The following is a 19,856-nucleotide window of genomic DNA, read 5'->3' as shown; positions in this document are numbered from 1 at the left end:
GATTTATCGGTGGTGACCGTGTTACCTAGCCTCAGTGCAGTGGGCAGCTGGGAGGAGGTGCTCTTGTTCTCCATGGACTTTACAGTATCCCAGAACTTTTTGGAGTTAGAGCTACAGGATGCGAATTTCTGCTTGAAAAAGCTGGCCTTTGCTTTCCTGACTGACTGCGTGTATTGATTCCTGACTTCCCTGAACAGTTGCATATCGCGGGGGCTCTTCGATGCTATTGCAGTTCGCCACAGGATGTTTTTGTGCTGTATAACAAGGCATGAACAATTAAAGTGATACAAATCAATAGCATGATTTGCAATCAATGTTATTTTGAGAGTAATGCAATAGAACATTTCTCAGAGGGAGCAGGTGTTGTCATTCCCAGCAGCAGTTTATCACTGTGGGAGAGAGAGTGTCTACTGCATGTCTCAAGAGATCCCTGTGTTCTGTGGGAAGTGATAGTCACACGTCTGCCTGTGACTGTGTCTCAGTCTGTGAATGACCTTGACTGGTCACATGCACTTGGAAGGAAGGGAGGAGAGGAGGAGAAGGATGGCGGATGAAAGATGAGAAGAGGGGGGAGAGAAGGGAAGAATGGGAAGGGGATAGAAAGGGAGGAGGTAGGAGAGGCTGCAGGCCCAGGCACGTCTTGCTCTGCCCTGGTCTGGGCCTGCTGGAGGTCTGCCCATAGAGGGGAGAGAGAAGTGTCTGCCCGCCTAAACACAACAGCATCTCTCACAAGGGCCAGACACCATCACAAATCAACCCTGAGCTCGTCTGGATGTGGATGACAAATCATGTCTGTGGACTTGAGCGTAGACACTAAACTTGGCTGAGTCCTTTTCTATTCTTCACAAAACCGAACATCAAGCCATGAGGACCGATGCCAAGGGCATTATTCAAGTTTGTTTATATATGATCTCATTTATATCCTTCAAACTGGTGTGTCAAGTGCGTACCCATATTCAAAATCAAAATTTGTCTTTGCATGAGAATAACACAAATAGGAGAGAATTAATATAAAACTGGACCAATTGAGGTGTTGTTGCTAGGACGCTCCAGCTGTAATGTCCTGCACAAATGAACTTTCACCTTTCCTCTTATTTGAAACCACAAATCAGCCCCTGAAGACTGCTGACACAGTGCCAATGTATGAGTGTGTGCATACAGTAAATATCACCCTAGCAGACATTCAACATTAGGGCCCAGAACTTGTTATTCTCTGTGTGTTTTAGGTGGAGTGTAGCCAGGAATCTAGTTTTTCCATTTCATCCTTATATATCATTTTATTTCTGAATGAGCTTATGTAATGATCTTGCGTCACAGGAAAAAATAAAGTATATTCCTAACTGGAGACATCTGGCCACTGGCCTGGCTGTAGAGCTCAGCTTGGCAACAGGATGATGAGAGCATAAAGTAAGAGGTTAACATTTGCAGGGCTCATTAAAGAACCCTTTTATAACCTGTTGGATTCAGCAGCAACACATCATCAACATTCCCGTACCTGTGCTTGGTCATGAATTTGTGTGACGCTGGAGCCTGGTACAGTTGTGTTTGAGCCAAGTGTGGAGTTTATGGATATGTTTTGAATTAGAGCTACAAGGTGTTACAGTAAATGTTTGCATTTGTTAGGCTGATACCATTATAATTTGAATTTGACTCCTTTTGGATGATCCATGTGTGTGTGTGTAATGATGCGCAGATGCACTGAATCATGGGGATGTGTGATAATATAAGGATCAACCATCTTGAAAGCCCCCTCCTCCATGTGCCCAGACCATGTTCACTGACCCACAAAGATTACACAATCCTCCCTCTATTTACATTGTCTCACAGGAGCCAGAGAGTAGCCAGAGGGAGCGTAGTGACACACGGTGCAACAGTGCCCACTCCTGGCTGCTCCACATTTCTGAGCTGTGACTGGGAATTACACAACTTCTGGAAAAGTCCAAAGCAACAGGGCGTGAATCACAGTGTCAACATCACCGCTAGGTCCTGTATAAATACCTAGCGGAAGACGGCCTCACTGCACTTCATTCGCTCTGAAGAGGCAAGATCAACAGGGAGGTGAGTGGTCCTCTTCTGCCTGGCAGCCCGGCTGGCTGGGAGGAAAATGCATATTGTGTGTCTTCAGGGTATCAGCCCTGTGCACAGCTGCCTTCTGCTGCGCTAGACAAAACTGCAGTAGGAGTATCCTTGAAATGCTTGATTTGTCTTTAGAATTGTACCTGGGGCTGATGGTACTATTTTTTGCCATGTTGTTTATTATGATAAATATTGTTTCTATTTGATTCTGCAGAAATTCTGCACAGTGATGTTACTGTTATTCCTCATTCTTACTCATGGGTGACCTCTGTTCAAAACTGCTGCTGCCTCTGCCTGTGAATGACCCAGATATGTACTGCGTATATCGCAACATTTTAAGGCTGCAAGCTTTATCCAATGCATCTGCTATAAAGACTACACAATTGGATAATTAAATTCAACATCCTCAAAGGCACAAAGTCTCTCTGAGTTAGAGTGCTGTTATTGTGTTGATATTGTAGCTGCACAGGGCATGTTTGAGTGAGATGGACAGAGCAGAGACCAATTAAGTCTGGACGCTGCAGTTCTCAAGCCCCATTTTTTCCCCCTTGTAGGAGTATACTAGAATGTGCAAATCCCTTTTAATACAGAGCTCAGTCCACCTGCTTGATTGAGCAGAATTGTGGGTTCTACTTCTGGGTTCTATTAATGGTGTTGTACTTTTTCCTGCAAGTCATACAAGTGCTATTGGACCTTATTTATGAGTAGGACATTGTTTGAACTTGTAATTAACTTCTTTTTCTCCCATTATTATTTTCCCTTATATCCACCCAGACCTGTAAAATATGTAAGGCTAGTCCTGTGTCTGAAAATGTCAACATTATGACTGTATCTTGCCATTTCCCTTAATGGCAAGATATTTCCTTCAATGGTTTCAATTGAATATATGGTACCACAATTGGAAGAATGTGTAATGTTTTCCAAATCTAAACATTGGGCTTTTTTTTTTCTTCCAACAATTCAGTGTTTTCTAGGAAGTTGCACAGTGAGCGTGTTGAATACACAAGTGATTATAGGGCTGACTGGATTAATCACAGAGATTAGTGGAGAAGAATTTGTGTTTGTTTCGGTTCCATTCCAACGGGGAGATCTATCAGATAAACGCACTAGGGCTGGATTCAATCTCTAGCGCCGAAGATCAGCGTTGTAGCGAGATTTAATTTTATAGGCAATGTTTCTGTGTTTGAGGAGACTGCATTCACAGTAAACGCTGCATATAATCGACTCAATCGAAAATGACCTTTACATTTCAACCTGGCTACAACGCTGCTCTTCGGCGCTAAGGAATGAATCCAGACCCTAATCTCCGCATTGTATCTATGTCACAGGGTTTATCTTGAGCCTAATGTCAATACTTATATCAAATTTAAAAAGTATACAATAGGAGAAATGTCTATGATGTAATGCAGTATAAACACACTTTATCGTTTGGAACAAATCAGAAAATGTCAGCATTAAAGGAAAAGGTTGCAAATGATGCTGTGTCACAGTATTGTCTTTGTTATATGGGAAACATTACCCTCTAGTGGGTAATATCAACATCACAACAACACCAAGGTCAGACGTGGACTATAGAGGTATTCCCAAACTGGGGTAATACAGGTATTCTCAAACGCGCAATTCCGTCGGTGGTACGCCAAATAAAAATGTGATTCACATCTATTTTACACATTTTGAAACAGTCCATTTATATTTTCCAACGGGGCTATACATTTGGGTGTTTTTTTCCTCGCCTGAGTAGCCTCGTTTCACTTCCAAAAATAAAATTAAACCATCTAGTGTTAAGCGAAATAACAACACAATGTCAAATACAGGTAGCCTATTCAAATATTTAACATCCAATCACATTAACCGTTACGCTCTCGGGGGAATTCCACTAACGGTCCGTATGTATCCAAACGTAGCTGCTGCTGCTCATTCCGTTTGCTCGAAAAATGATAAATGGTTAAAGAAAAGTAAGGCCAGCACCTGTCGACGACACAAGTTGTTCTGCTTCCACGAGCACATCCAATGCTAGCATCAGTAATTCTACATTTGTTGTTAGCCCAGCTAGCATGGACACTGACAGTTGTGAATCCGATGCAGCCGAAGAGCTACTGCCCCCTTACCCCGGTAAAGCACCGAACAACAGACAGGGACAGTGGACCATCGGAAGAGGCGAAAATATGATGAGAAATACATTGATTTGGGGTTCAATTATATTGGGAGTAGTGCCATTGCTCAGCCACAGTGTGTTATATGTGCAAAAGTACTATCTCACAACTCGATGAAACCTTCACTCTTGCGCAGACATTTAGAAACAAAACATGCAATTTGAAAAATAAGCCATGGGAGTTTTTTTAGCAAGAATTATGACGACTTTCGAGTAGTAAGACATGTATAAAAGCAACAGATACCATTAAAAATGAGCTAGAAGAGTCTTATATGGTGAGCTACGGAGTGGCTAGGACAGGCAAGCCCCATACTATTGTGGAGGACTTAATTCTCCCTGCTGCCGCGGATATTGCTGGGACAATGCTGGGGGGAAAGGCCAAAAAAAACAATACAGACAATGCCTTTGTCAAACAACACTGTCACGACGCATCAGTGACATGGCAGGAGATGTTTTGAAAGAAATACTGCTTCGCATACAAGCCAGTGAATTCTATGCATTACAGCTGGATGAGTCAACAGACATGGCGGGCCTGGCACAGCTCCTGTTATATGTCCGTTACGTTTATGGGGGGGTCAATTAAGGAATACATCCTCTTCTGCAAACCACTGGAAACCAGGACAACAGGAGAGGATATTTTTTATGTACTGGACAGCTTTGTGATATCAAATGGACTTTGGTGGTCAAGATGTGTTGGTATCTGTACTGATGGCGTAAAAGCCATGACAGGGAGACATAGTGGATAGGTAACGCGGGTGCAAGCAGTTGCTCCCAACGCCACGTGGGTACACTGCAGCATCCACCGAGAGGCTCTTGCTGCCAAGGGAATGCCTGACAACTTGAAAGACGTTTTGGACACTACAGTGAAAATGGTTAACTTTGTTAAAGCAATGCCCCTGAACTCTTGCGTAATTTCTGCACTATGCAATGATATGGGCAGCGACCATGTAACGCTTTTACAACATACAGAAGTGGGCTGGTTATCAAGGGGCAAAGTATTGACACGTTTTTTTTTTTTTTAAATTGAGAGACGAGCTTAAAGTTTTCTTTACTGACCATAATTGACACTCATTCTTATGTTTAATAAATGTATCGTATAGTGTGTGTGTGTGGCAGGCTTACAATGTTGGCAAAAAAACTACATTTGAGAGTGCGCTGACCCTGGTGCTAGAGAGTGTAGGCAGCTGAAGGTTGAATGGTTGAAAGGGTATGGGACTATAAAAAGTTTGGGAACCACTGGACTATGAGGTCATTTTGCAGTGCTTTACATAAGAGGCGTTATGATTACATCCGAAATACCCTAAGCCCCAAGTAGCTACCATAGACGTTTCCCCCCATAAATGTTTTAAATCTCGGTTTTGCCAGTTATATTGTATCATGACTGTTTTTCAGGTGTGTACTGCATCAGTCGCTTGGTATCTAAGAAACAGTAAAGATGAGAGTCTTTGGGTCACTAGTGGGCCTTGCTTTGCTTCTGGTATCTACTGAGTGTCTGCTGCCTCCTTCCAAGGAGGATCTAAGCCGTAAGCCATCATATAACTAAATATCTTCAAATTGTTCAGAATAGCGGTATACTGTATAATGCAGGATATTTTTAAGTCGCTGTGGAGATTTATTTTGAGCGATTGTTCTCTGCAGAGATTTCTCTCCTGGGGGTGAAATACCTGGACAAGCAGATAGAGAATGCCATCAGTGGGGTGAAGGAGATGAAGACAGTGATGGAGAGGTCTGGAGATGATCACAATAAGTTCTTGAGTGCCCTGGAGAAAACTAAACAGCAAAAAGAGGTACAGTGCATTTGAGCAACGCACTGTACCATGAGCTTTCATCACTGTTTTGGACAAAAATAAGTTAAAGATCACACTACATTTTGTGTTCAATTCATCAGCTATAGTCACCTAGTTCTTTTTAGACCACTGACTCAGTTGCTGTGTTTGTTTCCCAGGATGCTCTGAAGGCAGCTCAGGAGATGGAGTCTAAACTGAGTGAGGAGCAGGAGGTGTGTAACGGCACCATGCAGTCTCTGTGGGAGGAGTGCAAGCCCTGTCTGAAGAACACCTGCATCAAATACTACTCCAGGACCTGCAGCAGTGGCGCAGGACTGATCGGCAGACAGGTACCGCCTCAACTACACAGAACTATCATCAATCAATCTCCACATTGGTTTGGAATTGTAGTTCAAATATGTTGTGTAAGCTAGACTTACACAGAGACATGCAGGACAGCTGATCAATGTTTAAGCTATTATACAATCCTTCCAAATAAAATAGGTCACTGTTGTACTAGCTGCTTTCTCCTGTTTCTCTCTCAGCTGGAGGAGGTTCTGAACAGGACCTCTCCATTCTCCATCTGGATCAACGGGGAGAACATGGATGTTCTGGAGAGGGAGGACCAGGAGCAGAGCCAGAGGTTCCAGAACCTGGAGGAGCGCTACTCAGACGTGGCCGATGGGGTGGACAGTATCTTCATGGACAGCTTGAGGGTGTTTGACCACATGCGCTCCCTCAACCCTCCCATGTTCTCCAGCCCCTTCCACATGCCCAGCATCTGGGGTCATAGTGAGAGGGCCAATGAGAGAGCAGAGATGGCAGAGACGGGCGAGGTGCGCTCCCGTATGGTCAGGTCCGCTTTGCAGGACCCAGACTTCCATGGGTTCCACAACATGTTCGCTCCTATGATGGACATGGCCCGGAATATCTTCGGCTCCATGGGGCCTGTCATGGACGCAGACGCTAACTTTGACATCAACCCCTCAGAGGGTATACCTCAGTCCTAATTAAACAACTGTTATTATACAATAACATGGTGTTAACGTTTACATAAATGATCTTGGGCTTCTTTTTTCCACAGAGGGGAGTGTGAAGGAGGATGTTATTGTGACAAAGCCTTCCGGTATGACCTGCAGAGAGATACGTCGCAATTCTGCTGGCTGCATTAAACTGCGAGGAGAGTGTGAAAAATGCGTAGCGATCCAGGATATTGGTAAAGCCCATCAGATTTTTTTTCTCTTTCTTACCACAAAGTCATGCCTTGGCTGAGTCAGGTATTTTTAGATTTTTTTTATTTAACCTTTATTTAGCTAGGCAAGTCAGTTAAGAACCAATTCTTATTTACAATGACGACCTAACAAAAGGCAAAAGGCCTCCTGCGAGGACGGGGATGGGATTTAAAAAATATATATATAGGACAAAAAACACATCACGACAGTAGAGACACCACAACACTACATAAAGAGAGACCTAAGACAACAACATAGCATGGCAGAAACACATGACAACACAGCATGGTAGCAGCACAAAACATGTGTTGTGACGTTGTATTGATTTATGTGACGACAGCTGTTCATCTAATTATTAACTGTTTATAATTACGTGTTTCAATTAGTCAGGTAATCATTAACTCAGAAACCTGGGGCACCATGAGAAAAGTTTGTTTTTTATTGAGTTTCCTTTCCCTAATTAACTCAAAGAATATCAGAATATAGATTTTACAGCAATTAATTAATTTCCTCTACAGTCTCATCCTGAACGTCGCATAATTCCTGAATCTGCACAAACCCGAGTCTCACTAAATAATTCCGTACCACACCAATTGAGTTGATCATTTATTTACTTACATGCTAAATGATAACATAAGATACACATACACAAACACACAGTCTAGGCTATTGATGAAAACTTAGTACAATTAAACATTTTCCCGTTTCACCTGTTACACAAAATGGGGATTTAGAAAGAGAGAGAAAGAGAGAGTGCACAAGAGAAAAGCACACTTGGATACATTTGTAAACTATGCTTAGTTTAGCCCTAACACCTTGCCCCGAACTGCTGCTCTTATGGGTCAGAATATAATGATGTAATTACTTGTCGAAGGTCTCTTCTCTGGTGGCGGCACTTCTTTCGTTACCGGGTGTAAGTCTCTGATTGTCCATACGATGTCAGTGTCCTTTCTCTTAGTGGTCTGTTTCCTTGCCCTCGTTCTGAAAAGGAATCTTCTCCGGACGACTAATCAGCCGTGTACAGTCGTGGCCAAAAGTTTTGAGAATGACACAAATATTAATTTTCACAAAGTCTGCTGCCTCAGTTTGTATGATGTCAATTTGCATAAACTCCAGAATGTTATGAAGAGTGATCAGATTAATTGCAATTAATTGCAAAATCCCTATTTGCCATGCAAATGAACTGAATCCCAAAAAAACATTTCCACTGCATTTCAGCCCTGCCACAAAAGGACCAGCTGACATCATGTCAGTGATTCTCTCGTTAACACAGGTGTGAGTGTTGACGAGGACAAGGCTGGAGATCACTCTGTCATGCTGATTTAGTTCGAATAACAGACTGGAAGCTTCAAAAGGAGGGTGGTGCTTGGAATCATTGTTCTTCCTCTGTCAACCATGGTTACCTGCAAGGAAACACGTGCCGTCATCATTGCTTTGCACAAAAAGGGCTTCACAGGCATCAAGTAATTCAAGGAGAGCGGTTCAATTGTTGTGAAGAAGGCTTCAGGGCGCCCAAGAAAAAGTCCAGCAAGCGCCAGGACCGTCTCCTAAAGTTGATTCAGCTGCGGGATCTGGGCACCACCAGTACAGCGCTTGCTCAGGAATGGCAACAGGCAGGTGTGAGTGCATCTGCACGCACAGTGAGGCGAAGACTTTTGGAGGATGGCCTGGTGTCAAGAAGGGCAGCAAAGAAGCCACTTCTCTCCAGGAAAAACATCAGGCACAGACTGATATTCTGCAAAAGGGACAGGGATTGGACTCCTGAGGACTGGGGTAAAGTCATTTTCTCTGATGAATCCCCTTTCCGATTGTTTGGTGCATCCGGAAAAAAACTTGTCCGGAGAAGACAAGGTGAGCGCTACCATCAGTCCTGTGTCATGCCAACAATAAAGCATCCTGAGACCATTCATGTGTGGGGTTGCTTCTCAGCCAAGGGAGTGGGCTCACTCACAATTTTGCCCAAGAACACAGCCATGAATAAAGAATGGTACCAACACATCCTTCGAGAGCAATTTCTCCCAACCATCCAGGAACAGTTTGGTGACGAACAATGCCTTTTCCAGCATAATGGAGCACCTTTCCATAAGGCAAAAGTAATAACTAAAACATCAATATTTTGGGTCGATGGCCAGGAAACTCCCCAGACCTTAATCCCATTGAGAACTTGTGGTCAATCCTCAAGAGGCGGGTGGACAAACAAAAACCCACAAATTCTGACAAACTCCAAGCATTGATTATGCAAGAATGGGCTGCCATCAGTCAGGATGTGGCCCAGAAGTTAATTGACAGCATGCCAGGGCGGATTGCAGGTCTTGAAAAAGAAGGGTCAACACTGAAAATATTGACTCTTTGCATCAACTTCATGTAATTGTCAATAAAAGCCTTTGATACTTATGAAATGCTTGTAATTATACTTCAGTATTCCATAGTAACATCTGACAAAAATATCACAAAAAAGACACTGAAGCAGCAAACTTTGTGAAAATTTATATTTGTGTCATTCTCAAAACTTTTGGCCACGACTGTATAGATGGTTCCAGTGTGGGAATGAAAGCAGTGTAGACACACGATTCCTTGGATAGAATAACCGGGTGGTCCTGCTTGAATTCATCCTCTTAGACACAGCTACTCATCCGTAGCAAAAATTGTTAAGAGGTTATTTTGTCTTCCTCAACCTCATGTTGCGTTTTGGGGTTGCGACTACTCAGACCTTAGACAACTCATTTCACAGTTCACCTTTCCAAAACATTCTTTTTGATCTGGACATTTTCCACACAGCATACAATATGTATACATCATGTGCATATTATGGAAGCTCTTCAAGTTACAATGTTTTCGTGATAATGTCGTCATTTAACTTTTAATAACATAACAAAAACGACATTCATTTTCATATTCCATCTATCGTTATTACCACCATTTCTGCTGATGAAATATATTTTCCCAAAGTCCATTTATTGCATGTTACCGTTCTGAGTTAGATTCTCCATAGGGCCCACTCACACATTCCAAACCTCCACACTGAGAGGACAAAGGATTTTGTCTGCTGCCTTAAGACTTACAATGGGCGTGAGGTGTCATAAAACCCCTCATCTCCCTATCTCCCCCCTGTAGTGGGTGTGAGAGATATCTCTGTAGGACTGTGGTCCATGGTAACCTGACCCGAACAGGACAGTCATTGGGCACAGACAACAGCACAAAGGCAAGAAGGTAGAGACAACAATACACATGTGAAGCAGCCACAACTGTCAGTAAGAGTGTCCATGATTGAGTCTTTGAATGACGAGATAAAGGGAGAAAACTGTCCAGTTTGAGTGTTTTTTGCAGCTCGTTCCAGTTGCGAACTGAAAAGAGGAGCGACCCAGGGATGTGTGTGCTTTGGGAACGTTCAACAGAATGTGACTGGCAGAACAGGTGTTGTATGTGGAGGACGAGGGCTGCAGTAAGTATCTCAGATAGGGGGGAATGAGGCCCATAAATAAGCATCAACCAGTGGGTCTTGCTATGGGTATACAGAGATCACCAGTTTACGGAGGAGTATAAAGTGCAGTGATGTGTCCTATAAGGAGCATTGGTGGCAAATCTGATGGCCGAATGGTAAAGGACATCTAGCCGCTCGAGAGCACCCTTACCTGCCAATCTATAAATGTTCGTAATCTAGCATGGGCAGGATGGTAATCTTAATCAGGGTTAGTTTGGCAGCTGGAGTGAAAGAGGAATGATTACGATAGAGGAAACCAAGTCTAGATTTAACCTTAGCCTGCAGCTTTGCTATTTTCTGAGAGAAGGACAGTGTATCGTATAGCCATACTCCCAAGTACTTGTATGAGGTGACTAACTCAAGCTCTAAAGCCTCAGAGGTTGTAATCGTACCGGTGGAGAGAGGGGCATTCTTCTTACCGAACCACATTACCTTTGTTTTGTAGGTGTTCAGAACAAGGTTAAGGGCAGAGAAAGCGTGTTGTACACTCAGAAATCTTTGTTGTTGAGCGTTTAACAAAAAATCTGGTGAGGGCCCAGCTGAGTATAAGACTGCATATATCATCTGTATCATCTGCATATAAATGGATGAGAGAGCTTACCGCCGAGCTATGTTGTTGATGTAAATTGAGAAGAGTGTGGGGCCTAGGATCGAGTCCTTGGTGACAGGCCGTGGCTGAGACAGCAGATGTTCTGACTTTATACACTGCACTCTTTGAGAGAGGTAGTTAGCAAACCAGGCCAAAGACCCCTCAGAGACACCAATACTCCTTAGCCGGCCCACAAGTATGGAATGGTCTACCATATCAAAAGCTTTGGACAAGTCAAAATAATACCAACACAACATTGCTTAGAATCAAGGGCAATGGTGACATAATTTAGGATCTTTAAGGTTGCAGTGACATCCATATCCTGGGCGGAAACCAGATTGCATATCAGAGAAAATACTATAGACATCAAGAAAGCCAGTCAGTTGATTATTGACAACTTTTTCCAACACTTTTAAACGCGGAACAAGGGAGAGCTCGGATTTGTTGTTTTTAAAAGTTTGTTGTTTTGAAAGTGTATTAGTAGCTAGCTAACTTTTTTAGTTTGGATCCCGCAACGCAGTTGTTGGGACTGCTAGTCTCTGTCCAGTGATCCTGCCGAACAAGGACGGGTCTGAGGAGCTATTTGGCATAGCAGCTAGCCTATTCATTTGAAATGGCGCCGACAGAGAGGGCTAGCTCTTAGGAAACTTCACAGTATTTCGTTTTTTAAGTATTATTTCTTACATTATTAGCCCAGAAAATGTTTTGTGTTATTACATACACCCAGGAAGAACTATTGGATATCAAAGTGGCGGTAACTTTCCAGCACATCCAGCATTACGACCAGGAATACGACTTTCCCGAAGCAGATAATTTGTTCGCACCCCCGAGGGCAATTGAACTGATTCCAGAGGCTGACCTAAAACACCGTCGGCGGAGGAAAGGTACTCGAAGTGGTCTTCTAGTCTGACTTAGTAGGCTTGCACACCACCCACCGCTTCGGAGTATATTACTCACTAATGTTCAATCTCTCAATGATAATGTTGATGAGCTCAGGGCGAGGGTTTCTTTCCAGACAGACATCAGGGATTGTAACATACTCTGTTTCAAGGAAACATGGCTCTCTCTGAGTCGGTCCAGCTCTCTCTGATGTCTGAGTCGGTCCAGCCAGTTTGGTTCTCAGTTCATCGCACAGACAGGAATAAATATCTCTCCGGGAAGAAGAAGGGCGGGGTTGTACGTTTCATGATTAACAACTCATGGTATGATTGTGATAACATACAGGAACTCAAGTCCTTTTGTTCCCCCGACCTAGAATGCCTCACAATCAAATGCAGACCATATTATCTCCTAAGATAATTATTTTCGGTTATAGTCACAGCCCTGTATATCCCCCCTCAAGCCGATACCACGACGGCCCTCAAAGAACTTTACTGGACTTTATGCAAACTGGAAAAAACATATCCTGAGGATGCATTTATTGTGGCTTGGGATTTTAACAAAGCAAATTTGAGAAAAAGGCTGCCGAAGTTCTATCAACACATTGACTGTAGTACTCGCGCTGCTAAAACACTCGACCACTGCTACTCCAACTTCCGGGATGACTACAAGACCCTCCCCCGCTCTCCTTTCGGCAATTCTGCCCACGACTCCAGTTTGCTCCCCCCTTCCTATAGGCAGAAACTCAAACAGGAAGTAGCCGTGCTAAGGACTATTCAATGCAGGTCAATCGGAATCCACGCTTCAAGATTGTTTTGATCACGCGGACTGGGATATGTTCCGGGTAGCTTCCGAGAATAATATTGATGAATATACTGATACGGTTTATCAGGAAGTGTATAGTCCAATACTAGCAATAATAGTCCAATAATATAGTCCAATACAATAAGGAATACCTAGGATAGGATAAAGTAATCCTTCTAACCCCCCCCCCCCTTAAAAGAGTTAGATGCACTATTGTAAAGTGGTTGTTCCACTGGATATCATAAGGTGAATGCACCAATTTGTAAGTCGCTCTGGATAAGAGCGTCTGCTAAATGACTTAAATGTAAATGTAAATGTATAGGAGATGTTGTACCCACTGTGACTATTAAAACCTACCCTAAGTAGAAACTTTGAATAGATGGCAGCATTCGCGCAAAACTGAAGTGCGAACCACCGCATTTAACCATGGCAGGTGACTAGGAATATGGCAGAACACAAACAATGTAGCTATTCCCTCCGCAAGGCAATCAAATAGGCAAAACGTAAGTATAGAGAAAAAGTGGAGTCGCAATTCAACAGCTCAGACACGAGAGGTATGTGGCAGGGTCTACAGACAATCACGGACTACAAAAGGAAAACTAGCCATGTTGAGGACACCGACGTCTTGCTTCTGGCCAAGCTAACCACCTTCTTCGCACGCGTTGAGGATATTACAGTGCCACTGACACTGTCTGCTACCAAAGACTGTGGGCTCTCCTTCTCCGTGGTAAGACATTTAAGAGTGTTAACCCTTGCAAGGCTGCCGGCCCAGACGGTATCCCTAGCCACGTCATCAGAGTATGTGCAGACCAGCTGGCTGGTGTGTTTACGGACATATTCAATCTCTCCCTATGCCAGTCTGCCGTCCCCACATGCTTCAAGATGCCCACCATTGTTCCTGTGCCCAAGAAAGAAAAGGTAACTGAACTACATGACTATCACCCCGTAGCACTCACTTCTGTCATCATGAAGTGCTTTGAGAGACTAGTCAAGGATCATATCATGCAGTGGTGGGCCGTCAGGGCCAGCAAGGCCTTCTCTGCTGGCCTAAACATCATCAGAATATAATTTTGTTTTTAAATATATTTTCCCACAAATATGTATTAAATTATTCCCCAGAGTAAGAGTTATACTCTTCATTTCATAGCTTTCCTCTTGGTTGCACTGCTTCCAGCCCCAGGTTGAGATTTGGAGGGCTGGTCTTTATGTTAGATCTTTTATCCAATCATAATCAGCCATCATGTGTTGCCAGGGGTCTAAAATCTGCCCTCAGGCCTTCAGAATCAACAGTGCGGGCGCTTGTAGCTTAAAGTGAATGGAAATGAACATTTAGTGTCAACCAATCAGCTTTAGAGTTGGCTATTGTACACCTGCTGTCTTTTGATTGGATTACCAATATTGAGAGGCAGGTCCTATGGGCAGGTCTATGCAGAACCTCAGAACTAGGAAACTGAATTTGATAAACAAATTAATTTGCGTACTACTAAGCTGTTTTTTCAACCCACAATGGCGGAAGGAGGAGAAGATATCGATTTGGTCGAGGATATAATTATAACGCCATTCTCAAGACGAACTTTTCAAGAAAAGTTAGACATTGTAAGGAGAGGACGCCGACGCTACAAAGCCTGTCACAGGTGGGAAAGGGGTTCGTTCGCCACTTTCAAAGTTCCAACTACGAGCGCTATCAATGGCTCACAGGCTCCGAGAAGCACTGCAAACTGTACTGCTGGGAATGCCTATTATTTGCAAGTGATCGATTTGGTGTTTGGAGCCACACTGGCTTTGCAAACCTGAGTTGTCTAACCAAGGCAGCAACGAGACACCAAAGTACGGCTGGGCACTTACAAGCAATGGTGCTTTTGAAAACTTTTGGGGACACCCGAGTGGATCTATAGCTCAACGAACAAGCGCGCAGGGCAACGGAGCTGCACAATGAAAAGGTGAAGAAAAATAGGGAAATATTGAAAAGACTCATTGATTGTGTCATGTTTTTGGGTAAACACTGTTTACCCAAAAATGTCAATTTTTGTCAATTTCAAGGTGACGCAACGCCTGGTTATACTGCGTTTCTGTCTAAATGTATAGTGTCTAGAGCCATGGCATCATAATGATGGTAATAAGAGGTGGATTAATTCGGGTGGGACTGTGTAGGACCTCACTGAAGGCCCAGGCCCACGGCACGCCACTGATATCATGTCACCCTAGACCCACTTCAATTTGCTTACCACCCCAACAGATCCAGAGACGATGCAATCTCCATCGCACTGCACACTGCCCTATCCCATCTGGACAAGAGGAATACCGATGTAAGAATGTTGTTCATTGACTATAGCTCAGCATTCAACACCATAGTACCCTCCAAGCACATCATTAAGCTCATAGCCCTGGGTCTGAACCCCGCCCTGTGCAACTAGGTCCTGGACTTCCTGATGGGCCACCCCCAGGTGGTGAAGGTAGGAAACAACACCTCCACTTCGCTGATCCTCAACACTGGGGCCCCACGAGTGCATACTCAGCCCCCTCCTGTACTTACTGTTCACCCATGACTGTGTGGCCAAGCACACCTCCAACTCAATTATCAAGTTTGCAGACGACACAACAGTAGTAGGCTTACTTACCAACAATGACGTGACAGCCTACAGGGAGGAGGTGAGGGCTCTGGGAGTGTGGTGCCAGGAAAATAAATTCTCACTCAAGGTCAACAAAACCAAGGAGATGAATTGTGGACTTCAGGAAACAGCAGAGGGAGCACCCCTCTATCCACATTGACGGGACCGCAGTGGAGAAGGTGGAAAGCTTCAAGTTCCTCGGCGTACACATCACTGACAAACTGAAATGGTCTACCCACACAGACAGTGTGGTGAAGAAGGCGCAACAATGCCTCTTCAACCTCAGTGGGCTGAAGAAATTTGGCTTGGCACCTAAAACCCTCACAAACTTTTACAGATGCACAATTGAGAGCATCCTGTCGGGCTGTATCACCGCCTGGAACAGTAACTGCACCGCCCGCAACCGCAGGGCTCTCCAGAGGGTGGTACAGTCTGCCCAACGCATCACCAGGGGCAAACTACCTGCCCTCCAGGACACCTACAGCACCTGATGTCACAGGAAGGCCAAAAAGATCATCAAGGACAACAACCACCCGAGCCACTGCCTGTTCACACCGCTATCATCCAGAAGGCGAGGTCAGTACAGGTTCATCAAAGATGGGACTGAGAGACTGAAAACAGCTTCTATCTCAAGGCCATCAGACTGTTAAATAGCCATCACTAGCGCATTAGAGTCTGCTGCCTATATACATAGACTTGAAATCACTGGCCACTTTAATAATGGAACACCAGTCACTTTAATAATGTTTACATGTTTTGCATTACTCATCTCATATGTACAGTGGAATTTGGAAGTTTACATACACTTAGGTTGGAGTCATTAAAACTAGTTTTTCAAGCATTCCATAAATTTCTTGTTAACAAACTATAGTTTTGGCAAGTCGGTTAGGACATCTACCTTGTGCATGACACAAGTAATTTTTCCAACAATTGTTTACAGACAGATTATTTCACTTATAACTTACTGTATCGCAATTCCAGTGGGTCCACTGTGCCTTTAAACAGCTTGGAAAATTCCAGAAAATTATGTCATGGCTTTAGAAGCTTCTGATAGGCTAATTGACATCATTTGAGTCAATTGGAGGTGTACCTGTGGATGTATTTCAAGGCCTACCTTCAAACTCAGTGCCTCTTTGCTTGACATCATGTGAAAATCAAAAGAAATCAGCCAAGACCTCAGAAAAGAATTTGTAGACCTCCACAAGTCTGGTTCATCCTTGGGAGTAATTTATGTGGATACATTGTAGCAACATCTCAAGACATCAGTCAGGAAGTTAAAGCTTGGTCGCAAATGGGTCTTCCAAATGGACAATGACCCCAAGCATACTTCCAAAGTTGTGGCAAAATGGCTTAAGGACAACAAAGTCAAGGTATTGAAGTGGCCATCACAAAGCAATAATCTCAATCCTATAGAAAATTTGTGGGCAGATCTGAAAAAGCGTGTGTGAGCAAGGAGGCCTACAAACCTGACTCAGTTACACCAGCTCTGTCAGGAGGAATGGGCCAAAATTCACCCAACTTATTGTGGGAAGCTTGTGGAAGGCTACCCGAAACATTTGACCCAAGTTAAACAATTTAAAGGCAATGCTACCAAATACTAATTGAGTGTATGTAAACTAATGACGCACTGGGAATGTGATGAAAGAAATAAAAGCTGAAATAAATCATTCTCTCTACTATTATTCTGACATTTCACATTCTTAAAATAAAGTGGTGTTCTTAACTGACCTAAAACAGGGAATTTTTACTAGGATTAAATGTCAGGAGTTTAAATGTATTTCGCTAAGGTGTATGTAAACTTCCGACTTCAACTGTAGTTAAGCTGCAGCAGGCTCAGAACAGAGCGGCATGTCTTGCTCTTCATTGTAATCAGAGGGCTGATATAAATACTATGCATGCCAGTCTCTCTTGGCTAAGAGTTGAGAGACTGACTGCATCACTTATTTTTATAAGAAACATTAATGTTTTGAAAATCCCAAATTGTTTGCATAGTCAATTTACACACAGCTCTGACACACACACTTACCCCACCAGACACGCCACCAGGGGTCATTTCACAGTCCACAAATCCAGAACAAATTCAAGAAAGCGTACAGTATTATATAGAGCCATTATCGCATGGAACTCCATGCCATCTCATATTGCTCAAATAAACAGCAAACCTGGTTTTAAAAAACAGATAAAGCAACACCTCACGGCACAACGCCTTCCCCTATTTGATCTAGATAGTTTGTGTGCATGTATTGATATGTAGGGTACGTGTGCCTATCTGTGTAGTTCTGTCCTTGCGCTGTTCTGTCTATTCATGTTCTGTATTATGTCATGTTTCATATTTTGTGTGGACCCCAGGAAGAGTAGCTGCTGCTTTTGCAACAGCTAATGGGGATCCTAATAAAATACCAAAAAGACTTTTGATAAACAGGGAAAAATAGAAATTGGCCTATAACAGTTAGGATCAGCTCGATCTCCGCCTTTAAATAAAGGACAAACCGTGGCTGCCCTCCAAGCATCGGGACCCACCCCTAAGAGGAGAGACAGGTTAAAAGGGTCAGAGATAGGCTTGGCGATGATAGGGGCTGGAACCTTAAAGAAGAAAGGATCTAAACCATCTGACTCAGATGTTTTTTGGGGGTCAAGTATAAGGAGCTCCTTTAGCACCTTAGAAGACAGCTTGCAAGGAGAAACTTTGTAGCGGGGCAGGGTAAAAAGAGGAGCATCGGGTCTAGTCGCATTAGAAGTGGTGGGAGATGAGGAAATGTTGTACAGGCAATGAGGGATGGCTGAGTCAAATAGGAATTCTGACTCAATGAAGTGGTGATTAAAGAGCTCAGCCATGTGCTCCTTGTCAGTAACAACCACATCAACATTAAGGGACATGGGCAGCTGTGAGTAGGGTTTATTCTTCAGGTCTTCAACAGTTTTCCAGAACTTCTTGGGGTAAGACCCACAGAGAGAGAACTGCTCCTTAAGCTAACTTTGGCCTTCCGAATAGGTATAACAAGTTGCTATTACATCACACCAAAAGTTGCTGGTATAGGGCTAAAGGGACACCAGTGACTCTTTTGACTATAGAGTTGTGTATTACATGAAATGTGGTTCTCTCCTCCAGACTGCTCAGGTAAGAAGCCTCTGGCTGGTCCTCTGAAGAAGGACCTGGAGCAGGCCCTGGCCATGGCAGAGAAGTTCACTCAGGAGTACAGCAAGCAGCTGAGGAAATTTGAGGAGCAGATGTCCAACACTTCCAGCCTGCTGGACCTTTTCAGCAAGCAGTTTGGCTGGGTGTCTGCCCTGGCCAACAACACCAACAAGGATGGAATCTTCAAGATCGAAACGGTGAGACTCCATAGTCTGCAATGCGTTGTATCCTACTTCTTTGTAACATGGTCTTATGAATAGACTTACGTCTTGAATTCCTCCAAGGTCATGTCCAAGGACACAGAGGACCCTGAGAAGCCAGGGGACACCAATGTGTCTATCCAGTTGTTTGACAACCCTGCCATGACCTTCAGTGTGCCTGGAGACATCCCCTGGAATGACCCCAAGTTCTCTGAGGTGGTGGCACAACAGGCCCTAGACCTCTACAAACAGACCACTGTGTGAGTGCTTCTTTGTCATTGGACCAATAATAATCTTACTAATCACACCAGGCTTTATAGCAAGTACATTTTAAAGTGATAGGAGACAAATGTCCTGAAGTGGGTTTAGATTTTTAATTGACCTTTTCCTTTCTAGAGTGGTGAAGTAGAAATCGGAGGACACCCCACGGTGCACCACTACACGAAGCAGAATGTTCAGGATGACTTCACACGGTCAACTAGAAATAGAAGTGAAACCTGTCATCATTGATCATATTATTACAAGTAATTGTATATCCCTGTGTAACTAGAGCTCGTCCTGCTGTAAGAACCAAATAAATAAACACACCAAGTCCTGTTGTCTTGAGAAAGAATATAGTACTGCTGTTGCCCTTGAGTAAAACCTGCTCACTGCCCCTCACCTCATGTTAATTGCTACTGTTCCTTTTGTAGTTTTGTGCTCTTCTGCACAGCAACGTGCAATATAAATAAATGAGACCTGACAAACACCACCACTGTATCTCTGATTATTTACTTGCCTAAGTTCTATGAAAAATGTTACATCAGCTGATAAAGGATCTTATCAGACTGGAATGCATCATTTTTTACTATCAAGCGTTCAGAATGTAGCAATACAAGGTATTCCTTGGGACTGCTTGAGTGAGTCGCATCAACAATAACATTTGAACTGGA

General features: G+C 43.5%; 1 protein-coding gene across 1 annotated transcript; it reads left to right on the top strand.

The window, feature by feature from the left end:
- The first annotated feature begins 1,944 nt into the window (after window positions 1-1,944).
- LOC139582948 (clusterin-like) lies at window positions 1,945-19,675 on the top strand. Its single transcript, XM_071413465.1, has 9 exons — window positions 1,945-2,058; window positions 5,621-5,751; window positions 5,867-6,015; window positions 6,174-6,344; window positions 6,540-6,987; window positions 7,079-7,210; window positions 18,698-18,921; window positions 19,009-19,184; window positions 19,321-19,675. Exons 2-9 carry the CDS (start codon window positions 5,664-5,666, stop codon window positions 19,331-19,333), a joined length of 1,401 nt encoding a protein of 466 aa, XP_071269566.1. The 5' UTR covers window positions 1,945-2,058; window positions 5,621-5,663; the 3' UTR covers window positions 19,334-19,675.
- Window positions 19,676-19,856: the final 181 nt, after the last annotated feature.

The sequence above is a fragment of the Salvelinus alpinus genome, chromosome 8 (assembly GCF_045679555.1).
Source record: "Salvelinus alpinus chromosome 8, SLU_Salpinus.1, whole genome shotgun sequence".
Lineage (NCBI taxonomy): Eukaryota > Metazoa > Chordata > Actinopteri > Salmoniformes > Salmonidae > Salvelinus > Salvelinus alpinus.
This window is presented reverse-complemented; position numbering and strand designations above follow the sequence as displayed.

Excerpts from the sequence above, each read along its gene's own strand:
- LOC139582948 (XM_071413465.1), top strand. The coding sequence starts at position 5,664 with ATGAGAGTCTTTGGGTCACTAGTGGGCCTTGCTTTGCTTCTGGTATCT. Across the intron at positions 6,345-6,539 it reads CAGGACTGATCGGCAGACAG|CTGGAGGAGGTTCTGAACAG; the intron begins GTACCGCCTCAA and ends TTTCTCTCTCAG. Across the intron at positions 7,211-18,697 it reads CGTAGCGATCCAGGATATTG|ACTGCTCAGGTAAGAAGCCT; the intron begins GTAAAGCCCATC and ends TCTCTCCTCCAG.